Source organism: Oncorhynchus mykiss, chromosome 30, assembly GCF_013265735.2.
Source record: "Oncorhynchus mykiss isolate Arlee chromosome 30, USDA_OmykA_1.1, whole genome shotgun sequence".
Taxonomy (NCBI): Eukaryota; Metazoa; Chordata; class Actinopteri; order Salmoniformes; family Salmonidae; genus Oncorhynchus; species Oncorhynchus mykiss.
In genome coordinates, this window is record NC_050570.1 from 12,905,221 (window position 1) to 12,921,658 (window position 16,438).

Here is a 16,438-nt window from a genome sequence, read left to right on the forward strand (position 1 = left end):
GAAATTGTGATTATTGCCAGGAAACAGAGACCGTGTAGCATGTACTGTATTGCTACAGTGTGGGCTGTATCAGAAGGAAAGAGAGAGGCTGAGATCTAGTGAGGGAGAAGGGGATACAGGAAATGAGTTTAAAGAGTATTGTAATGACCTGGCTAGATCATAAATGAACAAATGTCCAGACATGGCTAGATCATAAATGAACAAATGTCCAGACAGAGGATTGAGTTTATGAATTCACGGTTTATTAACCCAACTCAATACAGGCTACTGTTTGGCCATTGCCTACACCAAATAAATCAAGGATCACAGTGTAAAACAACAGTGACCATCTCTTGTTAAGACCAAACGTAAGAGAGGGAACAATGGCTAAGCATGGTCTTAAACTTGCAGTGCTCCTCTCCCCAAATTAACAGCATAACTCATAACACACAGCTGTCTCTGTGGGTTGCTACAGTATATTGAGTAGAACGTCATTAGATATAGTCTCAAGTATTTTGTTATATTTTTTAAGAGCAACGGGGCTGGCTGGTAGGATTTAGTTTCTCCCTGTCTCTTGCCCACACTCCAGTACAGTAGGTGGCGGTAATGCACGGTAACATTGGATGCCAACCGCCGATAAACCCCACCGAAGAAGAAGTTAAGCACAAGGACAAGAGGCCGATCCTTTGCGTTGCGATGGGATTGGTGGGAGCAATCTGGGGAGATTCAGCAGTTACCCCCTCCCCTCGCAGATCATCCATTACACTGACTGGTAAGGCATGGCCACTGTCATTATAACCTCATCTGATTGATATATATCTACGAATTCCGCAGGCCACAGCCTACATCGCAATATTCTTGTCACCTCTGAACGACACCGTAGGCTACCTTTGTGCACCTAGAAAGACTTCCGCCACATTGCATATCGGACATCTGTTTGCGAAAGTAACTGTTAGCTAGTTATAGAAAGGTGGGTTAGATATACTTGCCATTTGTTTACACTTTCCTCGAGTATTCGAGGTGAGTAAATATGCTATGTGTAGTTTGTCTCACGATGTTTACTACAGTATCCAATGCCTTTTACTTAGTTTAGCGAACTATCAGTCGAGTTAGACCCGATGCCATTAGTCTAAATGTGCTTATGGACATTTTGCCTACGAGAGTGCTGTGCGGATAGGCCTGTTGACGATATAGATGTATCGTTTTGATAAGGTTTTAGTGCTCATTACACATCAGAAAATCCATGTATATCATTTTAGTGTGTTTTGGCTCCCATCGTGCAATTGCAATTGTAATAGCTAACGTTCTCTCTCCATGTTGTCTGGCGGTAGTGTTGGCATGCTAGATTATTGTTTTGTGTCCTTTAGGTTTCTCCTCTGATGGGCTAGCCTACTGCAGGTTACTTACGCAAAAAGTGCAGTCTGCCAATTTCATAGCCCTCATGGGTGAGGTGGCTGTCTATAGGCCTGTGTAATTGTCTAATCTATCAATCAAACCTTTTGAAAAATCATGTAATGTGGTTAAGGTGCCTTGCAGAAATCAGACTTAATTATTTGATGGGTGACAAGAGTATTCAATCAGCATTGTGTGTGGCTGTCGTTCAAATCTTCTAGCCTTTCCGAACTAAACCAAGCGTTTCCGCTGGCTGTTGTGCAACCTGCCTCCTAGCAGACTAAACCAGACATTTGACATGGCCTCTGTTTGAAGGGCTCCTCTATTTGGATGCAGTGAATGTCATACTTTGTCTGATTAATTTTGTGTCAGATCATTTATCACTGAATTGTTGACTGGCTCGTCCCTCTCACTCTTGTCTAAAGCAGTGGGGTATAGCCATGTTGCGACTCCTAAGACACCAGGCTAGAGGGACGAGGAGCTGCCTCTGTGGCCAGAGGCGCTATGAGCATCACAAGAGCGTCATGGCCATCCGGCGTGAGGACATCAACGTGTGGGAGAGACGGGCGCCCCTGGCTCCGCGCCACGTTAAAGAGATCGTCCATGCTGGCCACAAGGTCCTCGTCCAGCCTTCCAACCGAAGGGCCATCCACGAGAATGTGAGTGAACACTGTTGTTGGGTAAAACATACACACATCCAATGGCTGGTGTTCACTGCCGTTGAATAAACATGCTCACAGCCAATGGTTGGAGATCAAAGGAGGCCTATGTTCAGCAAAAATAGGAGAAAAAACTGCACAACGTGATCTATAAATGAGGTTTATGTGATGTGTCTCTGGTTACTATAGGAGGACCTCCCCAATGTCTAGTAAACAACATGTAACATATTATTGTTTGAAATTAAGGTTAAGATAAAAGTATTTGACTATCAAAGGACTGCTGTATGAACTTTTACGCAACTGAATAAAACAAAACAGTGTATTGAATGACAAATGTAACAATTTGGTTAGGTGTTGGCAACTGGCATTGGAAAAGGTCTTCTGAACTAGCTTCTAAACGATTTTGACCTTTTTGTATGTTTCATTTCAGTATTATGAGAAAGCGGGGGCCATCATTTCCGAGGACATTTCCGAGGCCTCGTTGATCATTGGCGTCAAGAGTCCTCCGGAGGAGAAACTTTATCCCAGAAAGACCTACGCCTTCTTCTCTCACACCATCAAAGCACAGGAAGCTAACATGGGTCTACTGGATGACCTGCTCAAAAAGGTAAGGCCGTTGTTGCTCTATCCAAGTACGACCTTAAACTAAGAGTCAGACAGTTGTTCTGGGTCAATGGGTATTGTTCCCTAGCCTAAACAAAAAGCATGTTCACATAATGGTTTGGATGCACCTGCTGTGCCTCATCCATTCATAGTGATGGGGGCGGGGGGCATTTATGCAGTTATATATCAGGATATTATTTTTGACGATATCTTATGGTTTTGAAAATATTGCAATATTATTTTTGCGCTTGTTGTCTGTACCTGCACCAAAACTTACTTTTTTATAGCTTGTTCTCCATCTTCTTTTATAAATAGGCAGCCAATTTGTTTTCAACATTTTTTTAAAATGTCCATCACTGATCAAAACTTGTCTCTTGTCCCTCTGCAGCAGACATATAGGTAGCAATATGTTTGGAACATCCAATCACAATAAAATCACAGTATCGAAACGCAATACGTATCGTGAGGTCCCTGGCAATTCCCAGTACTAGTTCATTCACATCCTCTGGTCTTTCTAGGAAGTGCGTCTCATCGACTATGAGAAGATGGTCGACGCCAATGGCTTCCGCATCGTGGCATTCGGACAGTGGGCTGGCGTTGCAGGTATACTTTTGTCCGACAACCCAAGAATACAGGTGTCAGTCACCCGATGTGTTTCTAATTCCAAAGATCGTGTAGAACACCTCAATTTCTTTTTGCCTCGTGCTTTTGCGTTGTTTACACACCAAACCTGTTCTCAGAGATGATTAGCTCTTGAGGTTCCACTAGTCCGTACTGATCTTGGTAAATCTACATTTTGTATTGTTGTCCTGAGGGCACCATTGTAAATAATAAAATATTAACACTAGCTGAATTTACCCATTTTACCCGTATGTATCCCTATTTTCAAATGCCCTTTTGTCCAACATCTATTATCAAAGCAGTGTTCCTACTTTGTTTCCCTTTTTCTAAATTCTTCCTTACAGGAATGATCAATATTTTGCATGGTTTGGGACTTCGTTTTCTGGCGTTGGGACACCACACTCCTTTTATGGTAAGGATTTGACCCAGTGGAGTCCATGTAATTTCAATGCTTCCTCCACTGAACCTTTGCCATCACTTCCTGTGTCACAGCACATCGGTATGGCCCATAACTACAGGAATGTCAGCCAGGCCATCCAGGCAGTGAGGGATTGTGGGTACGAGATCTCCATGGGCCTCATGCCCAAGTCCATCGGCCCAGTGACTTTTGTCTTCACCGGAACAGGCAATGTCTCCAAGGTAGGTAGACCTAGTGTAACCCAAGACAAACTATGACTAAACCATCACCAAACACAACCTGTTCATACAAGTAGATAAAGGTGTTAGGAAGGTCAGTGATAAGTGAATTCTACAACATGGGAATGCATACCTTATCTTCAACTACTTTCTCCTATAATGTAGGGTGCACAAGATATCATCAATGAGCTTCCTGTAGAATACGTGGAGCCTCATGAGCTAAAAGACGTGTCTCAAACTGGAGGTACTACATCCCCATTTCTGATGGGGTGCATTTGCATATTCTATATTTCATGCATATGATATGTATTATCATATTAATTAATGTGTTCTGTTTAATGTTCACTGTGTGACACTGCTATCTCCGTCTCTCTGGTTTCAGACATGTCCCGAGTGTACGCCACCGTTCTGAGTCGTCACCACCATCTGATGAGGAAGAGTGATGGTGTTTATGACCCCCTGGAGTACGAGTATCACCCGGAACTGTACACATCGCACTTTAGAACCAGTGTGAGTCTGCCTCTGCCTTTCTGTCGCAACCAGTTCAGTAAGTTCACCTGTTCCTGCTGCTCAGCCAGGAGCTGCGAGCCCTTTGACACAGTCACACTGCTCTGTCTGAAGCCTGAGCTGATTGGCTCACTAAGCACTCATAGGGGAAATGGGGGGCCCAGCATTTTCTCCTATTGCAAAACACAGGTTATATTGGCTTCTAGTCTGTCAGTGGGTGACCACCCTGAACAAGATGAGATGTCAAATATGATTATGTAGATGGTAGGTTGTTGAACTGGGTTTGTTAATGTCTTGTCAATATGTTTTGCAGATATGTGGAAGACTAGTTGTCAGTGGTGGTAGAATTGGTTTAGGTTGATGTGGTAGCAGCTGCGGCAACAGCCATAGCGGTGGCGGCAGCGGCCATAGTGGTAGCAGTGGCAGTGTGGGAGAAGTAGTGGAAACAATTGCATTGACAATGACTCTGCCTGCTTTTTGTCCTCCTGGCCTCAGGTGGCGCCCTACACCACGTGCCTGATCAACGGCATCTACTGGGACCCCCAGACACCGCGGCTCCTCAGGCGGCTGGACGCCCAGAGGCTCCTGACGCACGTCAAGCCCTCCGCCGCCGCTACGGAGGGATGGCCAGAGCTACCACACAAGTAAGTTCCAGGTAATCAGCTGAGCAATTGGATTTGCGATAAGGACGGGGACTATCTTAGTCAGAAGCCCGCTATAGGTGTTTGCGGTCAAAAGTCAATGCTTATCTTCAATAATGTTTACGTTCTATGGGAACTCAACCAAAGAGTGTGGAGTGCAGTCACCGTGACCCGACTGGCTGATTAAATCTGATATGGACTCTACCTCTTTTCTTATCTTCCCTCATTACTTCCTGTCTTTCTTTTTCCTCAGGCTCCTGGCGATCTGTGACATATCTGCCGACATGGGCGGCTCTATTGAGTTCATGACTGAGTGCACCTCCATCGATAAGCCCTTCTGTATGTACGATGCGGACCAGCACATAGACCACGACAGGTACAGACCAGGGGAGAATGACTGCCCCCTCTCATTGACGCCATGGAAGTTAAAGGCCGACCGCGGTACATTTATAGTGAAGGGGAAAATGTCAATCTTCGTGTGAATTTAAATTTTTAAAGACAATGGTGGTACAAATAATTGCTTCTAATACACCAGATGTATGTCCTTGAACTGGAGTAGCTCAAACTGCATGTTAGGTCTCCATGAAAGGCCATCTTAAGACTTAATTTGGCTTCAATGCACTATTGAGTCTTCACATAGGAATGAATGTCCTGTGATCGATGGCATTGTCCATTCACATACAGTCATTGGTACAAACACCCATACATAATGTACTCCCACCAGGCCTTGCATATTATCTGATCATCTTTGATTGTGTCTTTCCAGCGTGGAGGGCACAGGTATCCTCATGTGCTCTATTGATAACCTTCCTGCCCAGCTCCCCATTGAAGCCACTGAGTATTTCGGAGACCGCCTCTTTCCCTACATTTGGGAGATGGTAAGACCAGCTGCTGGGGTAAGGTGCACTGCTCCGTTAGTTTGTTTGGGGAGAGGGTTGTCTAAGTGTGGAATGCAGCCATACAAGCACACAACAGCATCTCAGGTTAAGCTTGTCCGTTCCAGCTTACCGCACTGTAGCTGCCACTGATTACTTGTCGCTAGTTACCACGGCCACAAAAATGTAAATGGTCTCTATTGTACAAGTGTATGAAAACAAAAATGTGCTTTTTTTGTTCTTAATTTAAGGTTAGGCATAAGGTAAGCAGTGTGGTTTACGTTAGGGTTGGTTTTGCGTTTAAAATCAGATTTTAAGAAGAAATTGTAGAAATAGGCAGGGTTTAGCCATAATTCAGACTTTGTGGCTGTGGTAACTAGTGACGACCCCACACTGTAGCTGCCACTGCTTGCCAGTGATGGCTGCTTATGGGGAATTCTGTTCTTTGCAGAATTAACTACTTCCCGGTTCTGTCTTCCTCAGCTGCTCTCCGATGCCACCAGACCTCTTGAAGAAGAGGACTTCTCACCTCAAGTTAGGGATGTGAGTATCTCACACACACACACACACACACACACATCCCTCTTACTCAATCATTTTTGCATCATGAACGAAAAGGCTATGGTCTTGAAACCTAGATGCAGCTTTACCGGAAACTAGTTATGAAAAGATTTGCTCTTGCATTGCGATAATAGCTAACCGAGATCTTGTTGTTGGCTGCATTGTGTGTTTTACGCTGAAGTATGTTGATTTCAGGAGCGTTTACAATCTCTAAACATGTTTTTCATTTGACCTTTTGGACTACAGTTGTCATGTGACGTGCTGTAGTCGCGCAATAGACACAAACTTGTTTTGTCAGACATTTATTATGTTGGTCAGTTATGGCATATTTGTACATTTTTATTTATTTTTTAAGACATTGGACTTTAAAATGTTTTGTTAATCTTTCCTCCATTGAAGGCTGTGATAACGTCAGAAGGAAAGCTTACCCCAAAGTTTGAGTACATTGAAGATCTTCGTCAACGAAGGTAAGATTGCATGTCAATATATCTAGTGGTTTGAGAATGGATTTCTTGTTTAAATGTCTTGTGTGTTTTCAGGATGATTTTGTGTGGCTGTTATAACAAAACCGATTTTACTGTTGAAGCCCTTGAGATTTGAATGTGCTTTCTTTAATGTTATAACAGTTAAACAGCATTTATGTTAACTGATCTGAGAATGCAGTTTCTGTACAATTGAATGCTAGTTCGGTAAGCTTCATGTTGTTGGCTTTGTGTTTTCTAATAAATAAATCGGAAATTGCTTTGGTAAATATGCTTGTCACATGGAGGTAATGATGCCAATCTAAGAAAGACATCTCTAAAGATTCCTTTACAGGTAAAACATTCAGTAGGTGTAAAATTTGACATCTGCTACAAACTGTAGTCTACGACATAGCATTAGCATAGCATACCTAGTGAGCAACATAATAGACGCATTATGTGCTTAATAGCTGCTATTTGTAGCTTTCCCCCTCCCTCATTGTCGAGCTCAGGCTTTAGGGTATAATGTCTTCCACCCAGCAGGGAAAGCTCTATCTTGCCCCAGACTCAGGGCATTTCGCTACAAGCCATCATGTGCCATCTGCCGGAGTTTCCACTAACCCTCACCTTGTTGTTCTGTCCTTGCACAGTGCTCTCACGGTGTGCTGGTGTGTACCAGTCTACCCCCGCCCTAACACCTTGCATGGCTAACATGCCGCTGCAGCCACTTCTACTGAGGTGCAGGAGTTCTCTCTCTCACTGAGGGGCTCTTTCGTGGGTAGACAAGTCTCTTCTCATTCTAAAACACCCCCCTCTGTCCTGTCCCTTCATTTTGTCATGCAAACAAGAAAATCATCCCATTTCCGTTCATTGTTCCCTCTGTTTGCGAAATTTGAAAATCTTCCACCATCAATCATATTAACTTATGTTTTTAACCAAAATATTTGTTTACTAATCAAATATAAACTTGCATGCAAAAAGAGGACTCTTATCTCCCTTGTTCTTTTCACATAGACTTTGCTTTCTTAAACATTGTAGCTCTTTTCTAAAGAAGCTTTCTTAGACTACTGTATTCATGTATTGTGCCCTTTTCAAGGTTGTCTTAACAAGTAGCTAGAGAAAGATGGTTTGCTCTGGTCTGAGAATTTGTTCATGGTTTATCTTCACACTGACATAGTTTCACCCTGACTGAACCATGACCCAGATGAGCACCTTGTGTTCAAAATGATCACTCAAAGGCCACCACGCTCAAGCCTCTTCAAGCATGGTCAGTCCTGGAGAGAGAGTACAACTAGAAATGGTGGCAATCCCTTCTTCATAATGATGATACTAAGAGCAAGGCTTCCGTTTCATACCATTTTGAGTGGTTTTTGGTTGATGCGTTGACCTTACACATTCACCTCTCTAGACAAGCCATGTCTCAGGATCTTAAGTCTTTGAATCCCTCTGATTGGGTATTGCTCTTAAGATATGTACACTTGAGGCAAATATGCTCCTGAGGGGAATCCCCCGTCTATTTTTTAATTAGAGGCCACCCTCTCCATTGTCAGTGGATGGCTTGCCGGACCACGTGCCGGCTCTACGTACTCTTGTGCACATTTACAGTGTCACGTCCAATTAGGCTGAGGCTGCCAATTGGATTCTGTGGGGGAGGGGGTATTGGGGGAGAGAGTGCTGCTGATTCTGCAGGTTACTGTTTGATAGAAGAGGCTGCCATGGTGACCTTTGGACTGTATGGTGGCCAGTAGTGGAATCATCCGGTTTTAATTTTAATTTCATGTCTGTGTTTGAATCACATTTTGCTGAGTATTTGCTGATCACCCTGTTTTTTAAAATTTAAATACATTTCATTGATTGAATCCCATTTTAGTTTTGATTTTAATATACTTCACCACAGTGCATCAGCTTGGTTTACAAAAAAATCTTAGTCTTTCATTTTTAGTGTGTGATGTGGTTGGGGGAACTCCCTCTTGTAATATTTTGTCCCCCCCCCTCCCCCGATTGGTTGTTAAGTAGTAATTTCTTATGAGGATGCAATTAAAACTGTGGATGATTTATATTAAATTAATTTTATTGCCCACCCACATCCCCATCTCTGCTTGGTAAGCACATCACTGGTTCTAACTCTGAGCAAGATTGCTTCAGCTAATCATTATGTGTGTGAGAAATAAACTTTATTCTGTGCTCACACTGTATAACCCCACATCCCCTCAGTGAGCAAGCCAAGATCATGAAGAGGAGTGGAATGAAGCGAGTGCTACTACTGGGTTCAGGTTACGTGTCGGGCCCTGTCATTGAGTACCTCACCCGGGACCCAGGGACTCAAATCACTGTTGGTAAGCCTCTGAAAAGGAAATGTTACACTGTTCCCACTATATTCACAAATACCCAGCTGATGATGAATTCATTATTTAAATGTTTAACTAGATGCAATCTATTCTGTGTACATCTCCAATTACTTACTTAAATGTAAAGGGTGCCTCGGCTCAAGCCCTGGCCCCTTTTTTTTTGTTTTCAGCTTTAAATTTCACTCATCTTTCACTCCTCCCATCTATCTCACAGCTGTTGTCCATGTCTTTTTGTGTTTTAGCATCAGTGTTGTTGACCCAGGCAGAGGAGCTGGCAGGGAAATACCCCAACACGATCCCTGTCATGCTGGATGTCACCAGTCAGGAGGGTCATCTGGAGTCCCTGGTCAAAGACCATGACCTAGTAATTAGGTACACACACACACACACACACACACACACACACACACACACACACACACACACCTGAGGTGAATGTGCAGTGAGTGTGTCATTGTCACATGTACTGTGCTGTTTATGCCCTCAGTATGCTGCCGTACGGGTATCATCCTGTGATCGCCAAACACTGCATCAACAAGAAGGTAAACATGGTGACAGCCAGCTACCTGAGTCCAGCCATGAAGGACCTCCAACAGAGGTAGGGGAGAAGAGGAGATTCCTCTGGGTTTTAAAGTATGAGCGAGAGGGGTGGTGTTAGGGAAAACATATCTATGTAGAAGTGGAGATTTAATGGTAAAATGTGTTTTTATCTTGTCTTGATGCTAACAGTGGGCTATTTGATACTCAGTTGACATAATGTAAACTACAGGCAGGCAGGCACCAAGACACTTGACCTAATTACTTGGCATGGCATTAGCCCGGATAATCTAGTAGTCAAGTGTATTGGCTCCATGTGGGGCCGGTGTGGCTGAATGGGTTTTTTGTGTGTGTTTCCCTTCAGTGCTGAGGAAGCTGGCATCACCATAGTGAATGAGATGGGCCTGGACCCTGGCATCGACCACATGCTGGCTATGGAGTGCATCGACCAAGCCAAGGCGGACGGCTGCACTGTAAGTGAAACGTGAGGAAGATTGTGACAGAAGCTATATGTTTGAGTGGTTTGTGATTTTGAGAGGAAGTGTTTGGGTGATTGTGGGGCTGTACATAATGATTGATTGAGCGTATGTCAGTTTCCTTGGCAACATTATTGATTGCGGGCCCAACAGATTGAAACGGTGTCTTTGATTTGTACATTGTTTGATGTAAATATGACCGTGTTGACAACATTGGGTAGATGTCTATGTGTAAATTATGTTGTAAAGCCATTTACGTGTATCTCCTTAGATTGAGTCATACAGTTCATTCTGTGGTGGACTCCCTGCACCAGAATGCTCAGACAATCCTCTGCGCTACAAATTCAGCTGGAGTCCATATGGAGTCCTCCTCAATACCATCAGCCCTGCCATCTTCCTCAAGGACAACGAGGTACAGTGGCCATCTAGAATCAGCTTATCCTCCCCAAAAACTTAACCTGAACCATAAGGGTTAGTGACGCAAAGCTGACCTTAGATCAGTGTTCTGGGGTAACTTCATCCTCTGTTCCCAGGTGGTGAGCATCCCAGCGGGCGGCACTCTGATGGAATCCACTTCTCCCATGGACTTCCTGCCCGGCTTCAACCTAGAGGGCTTCCCCAACCGCGACAGCACCAAATACTCAGAACAGTACGGCATCGAGTCAGCCCACACACTCATCAGAGGAACACTCCGCTTCAAGGTAGGTACTGCCACTGACCTCTACAACAATGTGGTTCTAATTGGTTGGAGCATGGTGCTGCTAACATTGCAACACTGCTATTCTTTCCTCCTGTCTGATTCAGTGGTCAGTAAATTCTGTGTCTTGTCCACCAGGGTTTCTCCAAGGCCATGAGTGGCTTTGTGAAGCTGGGTCTTATCAACACTGACCCCTGCCCCATGCTGAAGCACACCTCCGCTCCTGTCTCCTGGGTAAGAATCCTGCTTATAACAACTTTATTACCAGCTCATGCCTCTTGGGCGGTTCTTTACCCATATTCTGTCTTTTCCCTGTACAACAGAAAGAGCTGCTGTGTAACCAGATTGGCCTGCACCCCTCCACCTCTGACAAGGCCTTCGAGGGAGCTGTTTACGACCGCATCGGCCAAGACCCCTTCAAAATGGAAACACTCAAATGGTGAGGCCCTTGTCCTCACCATAGCCATACACTGTATATGCATGACATCCATATCATCACACATGCCCTACCCCCCCTAGATACTACACATCCCCTACCCCCCCTAGATACTACACATCCCCTACCCCCCCTAGATACTATACATCCCCTACCTCCCCCTAGATACTATACATCTCCTACCTCCCCCCTAGATACTATACATCTCCTACCTCCCCCCTAGATACTATACACCCCCTACCCCCCCTAGATACTATACATCCCCTACCCCCCCTAGATACTACACACCCCCCCCCCCCCCCCCCCCCCCCCCCCCCCCCCCCCCCCCCCCCAGGTGTACGACACATCCCTTAGGTACCACACATCCCCTACCCTACCCCCCTAGATACTTACACTACATGACCAAAAGTATGTGAACATCTCATTCCAAAATCATGGTCATTAATATGGAGTTGGTCCCCCCTTTGCTACTATAACAGCCTCCCTTCTTCTGGGAAGGCTTTCCACTAATGTTGGAACATTGCTGTGGAGACTTGATTAAATTCAGCCACAAGAGCATTAGAGGTCGGGCACTGATGTTGGGATATTAGGCCTGGCTCACAGTCGGCCCAATTTATCCCAAAGGTGTTCGATGGGGTTGAGGTCAGTGCTCTGTACAGGCCAGTAAAGTTCTTACACACCAATCTCAACAAACCATTTCTGTATGGACCTCGCTTTGTGCACAGGACATTGTCATGCTGAAACAGGAAAGGGCCTTCCCAAACTGTTACCACACAATTGGAAGCACAGAATTGTCTAAAATGTCATTGTATGCTGTAGCATTAAGTTTTCCCTTCAATTGGAACTAAAGGGCCTAGCCCAAACCATGAAAAACAGCCCCAGACGATTATTCCTCCTACACCAAACTTTATAGTTGGCACTATGCATTGGGGCACGTAGCGTTCTCCTAGCATTCGCCAAACTCAGATTCGTCAGTCGGACTGCCAGATGGTGAAGTGTGATTCATCACTCCAGAGAACGCGATTCCACTGTTCCAGAGTCCAATTGCGGTGAGCTTTACACCACTCCAGCCAACACCTGGCGATATGCATGGTGATCTTAGGCTTGTGCGGCTGCTCGGACATGGAAATCCATTTCATGATGCTCCCGACGAACAGTTCTTGTGCTGACGTTGCTTCCAGAGGCAATTTGGAACTCGGTAGTAAGTGTTGCAGACGAGCTATGCGCTTGAGCACTCGCCGATCCTGTTCTGTGAGCTTGTGTGGCCTACCACTTTGCGGCTGAGCCGTTGTTGCTCCTAGATGTTTCCACTTCACAATAATAGCGCTTACAGTTGAGCAGGGTATAAATTTGACGAACTGACTTGTTGGATGGTGCCACGTTGAAAGTCATTGAGCTCTTCAGTAAGGCCATTCTACTGCCAATGTTTGTCTATGGCGATGGCAGTGTGCTCTATTTTATAAACCTGTCAGCAATTGGTGTGGTTGAAGTAGCTGAATCCACTCATTCGAAAGGGTGTTCACATACTTTTGTATATACCGTGTATCAGCCACTCCCCCCCCCCCCCCCCATAGCATTGCCTTTTTAAATTGTTTAACTTGGGTCAAATGTTTCGGGTAGCCTTCCACAAGCTTCCCACAATAAGTTGGGTGAATTTTGGGCCATTCCGACTGACAGAGCTGATGTAACTGAGTCAGGTTTGTAGGCCTCCTTGCTCACACACGCTTTATCAGTTCTGCCCACACATTTTCTGTAGGATTGAGCAGTGGCTTCTTCCTTGCTGAGCGGCCTTTCAGGTTATGTCGATATAGGACTCATTTTAATGTGGATATAGATACTTTTGTACCTGTTTCCTCCAGCATATTCACAAGGTCCTTTGCTGTTGTTCTGGGATTGATTTGCACTTTTCGCACCAAAGTACGTTCATCTCAAGGAGACAGAACGCGTCTCCTTCCTGAGCGGTATGACGGCTGCGTGGTTCCATGGTGTTTATACTTGGTGACTATTGTTTGTACAAATGAACGTGGTACCTTCAGGCATTTGGAAATTGCTCCCAAGGTAGGCCTTGAAATACATCCACAGGTACACCTCCAATTGACTGAAATTATGTCAATTAGCTTATCAGAAGCTTCCAAAGAAAGCCATGACATTTTCTGGAATTTTCCAAGCTGTTTAAAGGCACAGTCAACTTAGTGTATGTAAACTTCTGGCCCACTGGAATTGTGATACAGTGAAATAATCTGTATGTAAACAGTTGTTGGAAAAATTACTTGTGTCATGCACAAAGTAGATGTCCTAACCGACTTGCCAAAACAATAGTTTCTTAACAAGAAATGTGTGGAGTGGTTGAAAAACGGGGTTTAATGACTCCAACCTAAGTGTTTGTAAACTTCTGATTTCAACTATATCAGCTCCTAGATACTACACATCCCTTACACCCCCTAGATACTTATCAGCTCCTAGTCCCCTAGATACTACACATCCCTTACCCCCCCTAGGTACTACACATCCCTTACCCCCCCTAGATACTTATCAGCCCCTAGTCCCCTAGATACTATACATCCCCTACCCCACCTAGATACTACATCCTTTACCCCCCCCCCCTAGATACTTATCAGTCTCTAGTCCCCTAGATACTACACATCCCTTACCCCCCCTAGATACTTCAGGTAGATATAGGATTCAATAAGCATATTGGTATAGCCTGATTGTTTAGTTGCATGGACTTTGTACTCACATCTTTGCCATATAGTTCTTAATTGTGTGTGTGTTCAGGTTTGGGATGCTGAGTAAGGAGGCTGTTCCCCATGCAGAGACTGTGCTGGCGTCACTGGCTAAGCACTTAGAGGCCAGGCTCTCCTTTGGTAAGAGAAGAAATGTCACTACTACCTTCTTCTTTACCCAATTTAGATTTTTTTTTTCTCCAGTTGGTCTCTTGACCAATCACATCAGCTCTGAGAAATATCTGATGTGATTGGTCAAAATTAGTGTAAAAAATATTACAATTGGGCTGGCTGTGTAAACACAGCCATAGTAATTATTTCTCTCTACTTTCTATTACTGTGTCCTTTATCCTCTCCTTCAGATGAAGGTGAGCGGGACATGATTATCATGAGGAACGACGTGGGCCTGCGTCACTCTACAGGCGAGCTGGAGACCAAGCACATCAGCCTGGTGGTCTATGGAGACTCCAACGGCTTCTCTGCCATGGCCAAGACCGTGGGTTACCCTGCAGCCATCGCTGCTCGCATGGTGCTGGACGGTCAGTAGTGTATTATTCTTATTGCATGTGTCATGCCCGAGTTGTTGATTAGGCTTTACTGAGTATGACACACTTATTCCACCACCAGAGAACCTGTCATTTTGCTAAAGATAAATGTACAACCCTAACATGTAAGTTTGAACTGACTTTCAATCTGCAGGAGAAATCCGTACGAAGGGACTGGTGGTGCCAATGACTAAGGACATCTATGGACCGGCACTGAAGAGACTGCAGGAGGAGGGCCTCAAGTTCACCTCGAAAAGCACCATCCAAGAGTAGTAACTCATGAGTCATCGGCAGTGTCCCAATAGTGTTTGTTTCCTTTCCTGGCATCCTCCTCCATCTGCACTGATCCCCAAAAAAGACCCCACATTTTTTATTCTTCATTTCAATTCTTACAGAACAGTGCAGTTAAAGGGAAGGAGATGAAGAAAGGAAGCTATTTTAGTCGTAACGCAACACCATGTGATATACAGCCAATCAGTGGCTGGGTACCAGGCTACAGAGAAACGGGATGCATCTCAATAGTCTCAAGTTACTTTCTTCGTTTGTCTCCTGTCTTTCATCTGTGCTGATCTGAGAAGGCAGGGTGGGGGAAGGCAATATGGTAGAAATCCTCAGGAGGACAGGATATGAGGGGAAGCTAGTTGTGGCTATTGAGATGCACCCTGAATTCTGGATGCTTTTGAAACAAGCAATCTACTTTGTGTCAAATAGAACCATTAGGTTGTATGTGAACAGTTTCCAAGCACTTTGCTGCTTTTTAATTAAGGCCATACCATTCTTTACCTGGAGAACCACAACTCCCTGAGTGTCGTTATAACACAACGATCCTGTAATCTGCACAGACCTTCTAAGCTAAAGCGTCTCGTCTGTCCTTGACCGTAACGTATGCTTTTCCTGATGTTGATCAGCTGCTGCACAGTTCTGCTGATCTTTACATATTGATTTGGTTATCTGCTCATTGTAGATGACACTCAAGACAATCAAGATGCTAGAAATATCAGGAGTGTACAGTACCTGCTCAAAGAAAGACCAGTGAATAAGTTTGCGAGTGAACAGCACTAATATAATACCGTAGCCTGGACAGCTTGCTCATAAGAACAAGTAGTTCTAGTAACTCACCAAGAGCCTCTGAATTAAAAAAGAACTGTTTTACTTTTTTACTCAATGACCTGCATCACCGGTCAACCATACCTACCATGTCTCATTTTCGGGCAATAGTTTTAAATCAATCTACTGTATTTGTGTAAAATTCATTTTAAGTAGTGTGCAGATATATTTTAAGAACAAAAAAGATTTATGTTGAATCCTATTTAAAGATCCCAAACACTATTTGTTGAGTAAAATATCCAAGTGTATTTATTTTCTGGATTGGATATAAATGGTCTCCAGTGCTGCAACATATTGTTTCTGCGTAATTACATGGTTGAAATGTAAGATTGAGATGCCTATTTAAGCAAATAGATTATATTGACCAATATAATCTATCATTCTATTGATACAGATAAACAAGTACAGAGTCAGTGGCCAGTTTATTAGGTACACCTATCTATAAAAAAAAAAGTTATTTAACCAGGTAGGCCAGTTGAGAACAAGTTCTCATTTACAGCTGTGACCTGCCCAAGATGAAGCAAAGCAGTGCGACAGAAACAAGAGTTACACATAAACACAAGTACAGTCAATAACACTATACAGTGGGGCAAAAAAGTATTTAGTCAGCCACCAATTGTGCAAGTTCTCCCAC

The 16,438-nt window shown here is 44.1% G+C and overlaps 1 protein-coding gene across 1 annotated transcript; it reads left to right on the forward strand.

Moving 5' to 3' along the window:
- Positions 1-928: 928 nt before the first annotated feature.
- Positions 929-16,096, forward strand: aass (aminoadipate-semialdehyde synthase; the record flags this gene model as incomplete). The annotated part of the gene is given in 24 exon segments (NM_001124530.1): positions 929-999; positions 1,800-2,030; positions 2,461-2,637; positions 3,152-3,236; positions 3,599-3,666; positions 3,747-3,893; positions 4,056-4,134; positions 4,273-4,400; positions 4,893-5,041; positions 5,292-5,414; positions 5,805-5,916; positions 6,397-6,456; positions 6,874-6,941; positions 9,150-9,271; positions 9,526-9,655; positions 9,771-9,881; positions 10,185-10,293; positions 10,568-10,708; positions 10,830-10,997; positions 11,132-11,227; positions 11,317-11,432; positions 14,205-14,293; positions 14,515-14,691; positions 14,852-16,096. Coding segments are annotated over 23 exon segments (2,793 nt in total). The 3' UTR covers positions 14,971-16,096.
- Positions 16,097-16,438: the final 342 nt, after the last annotated feature.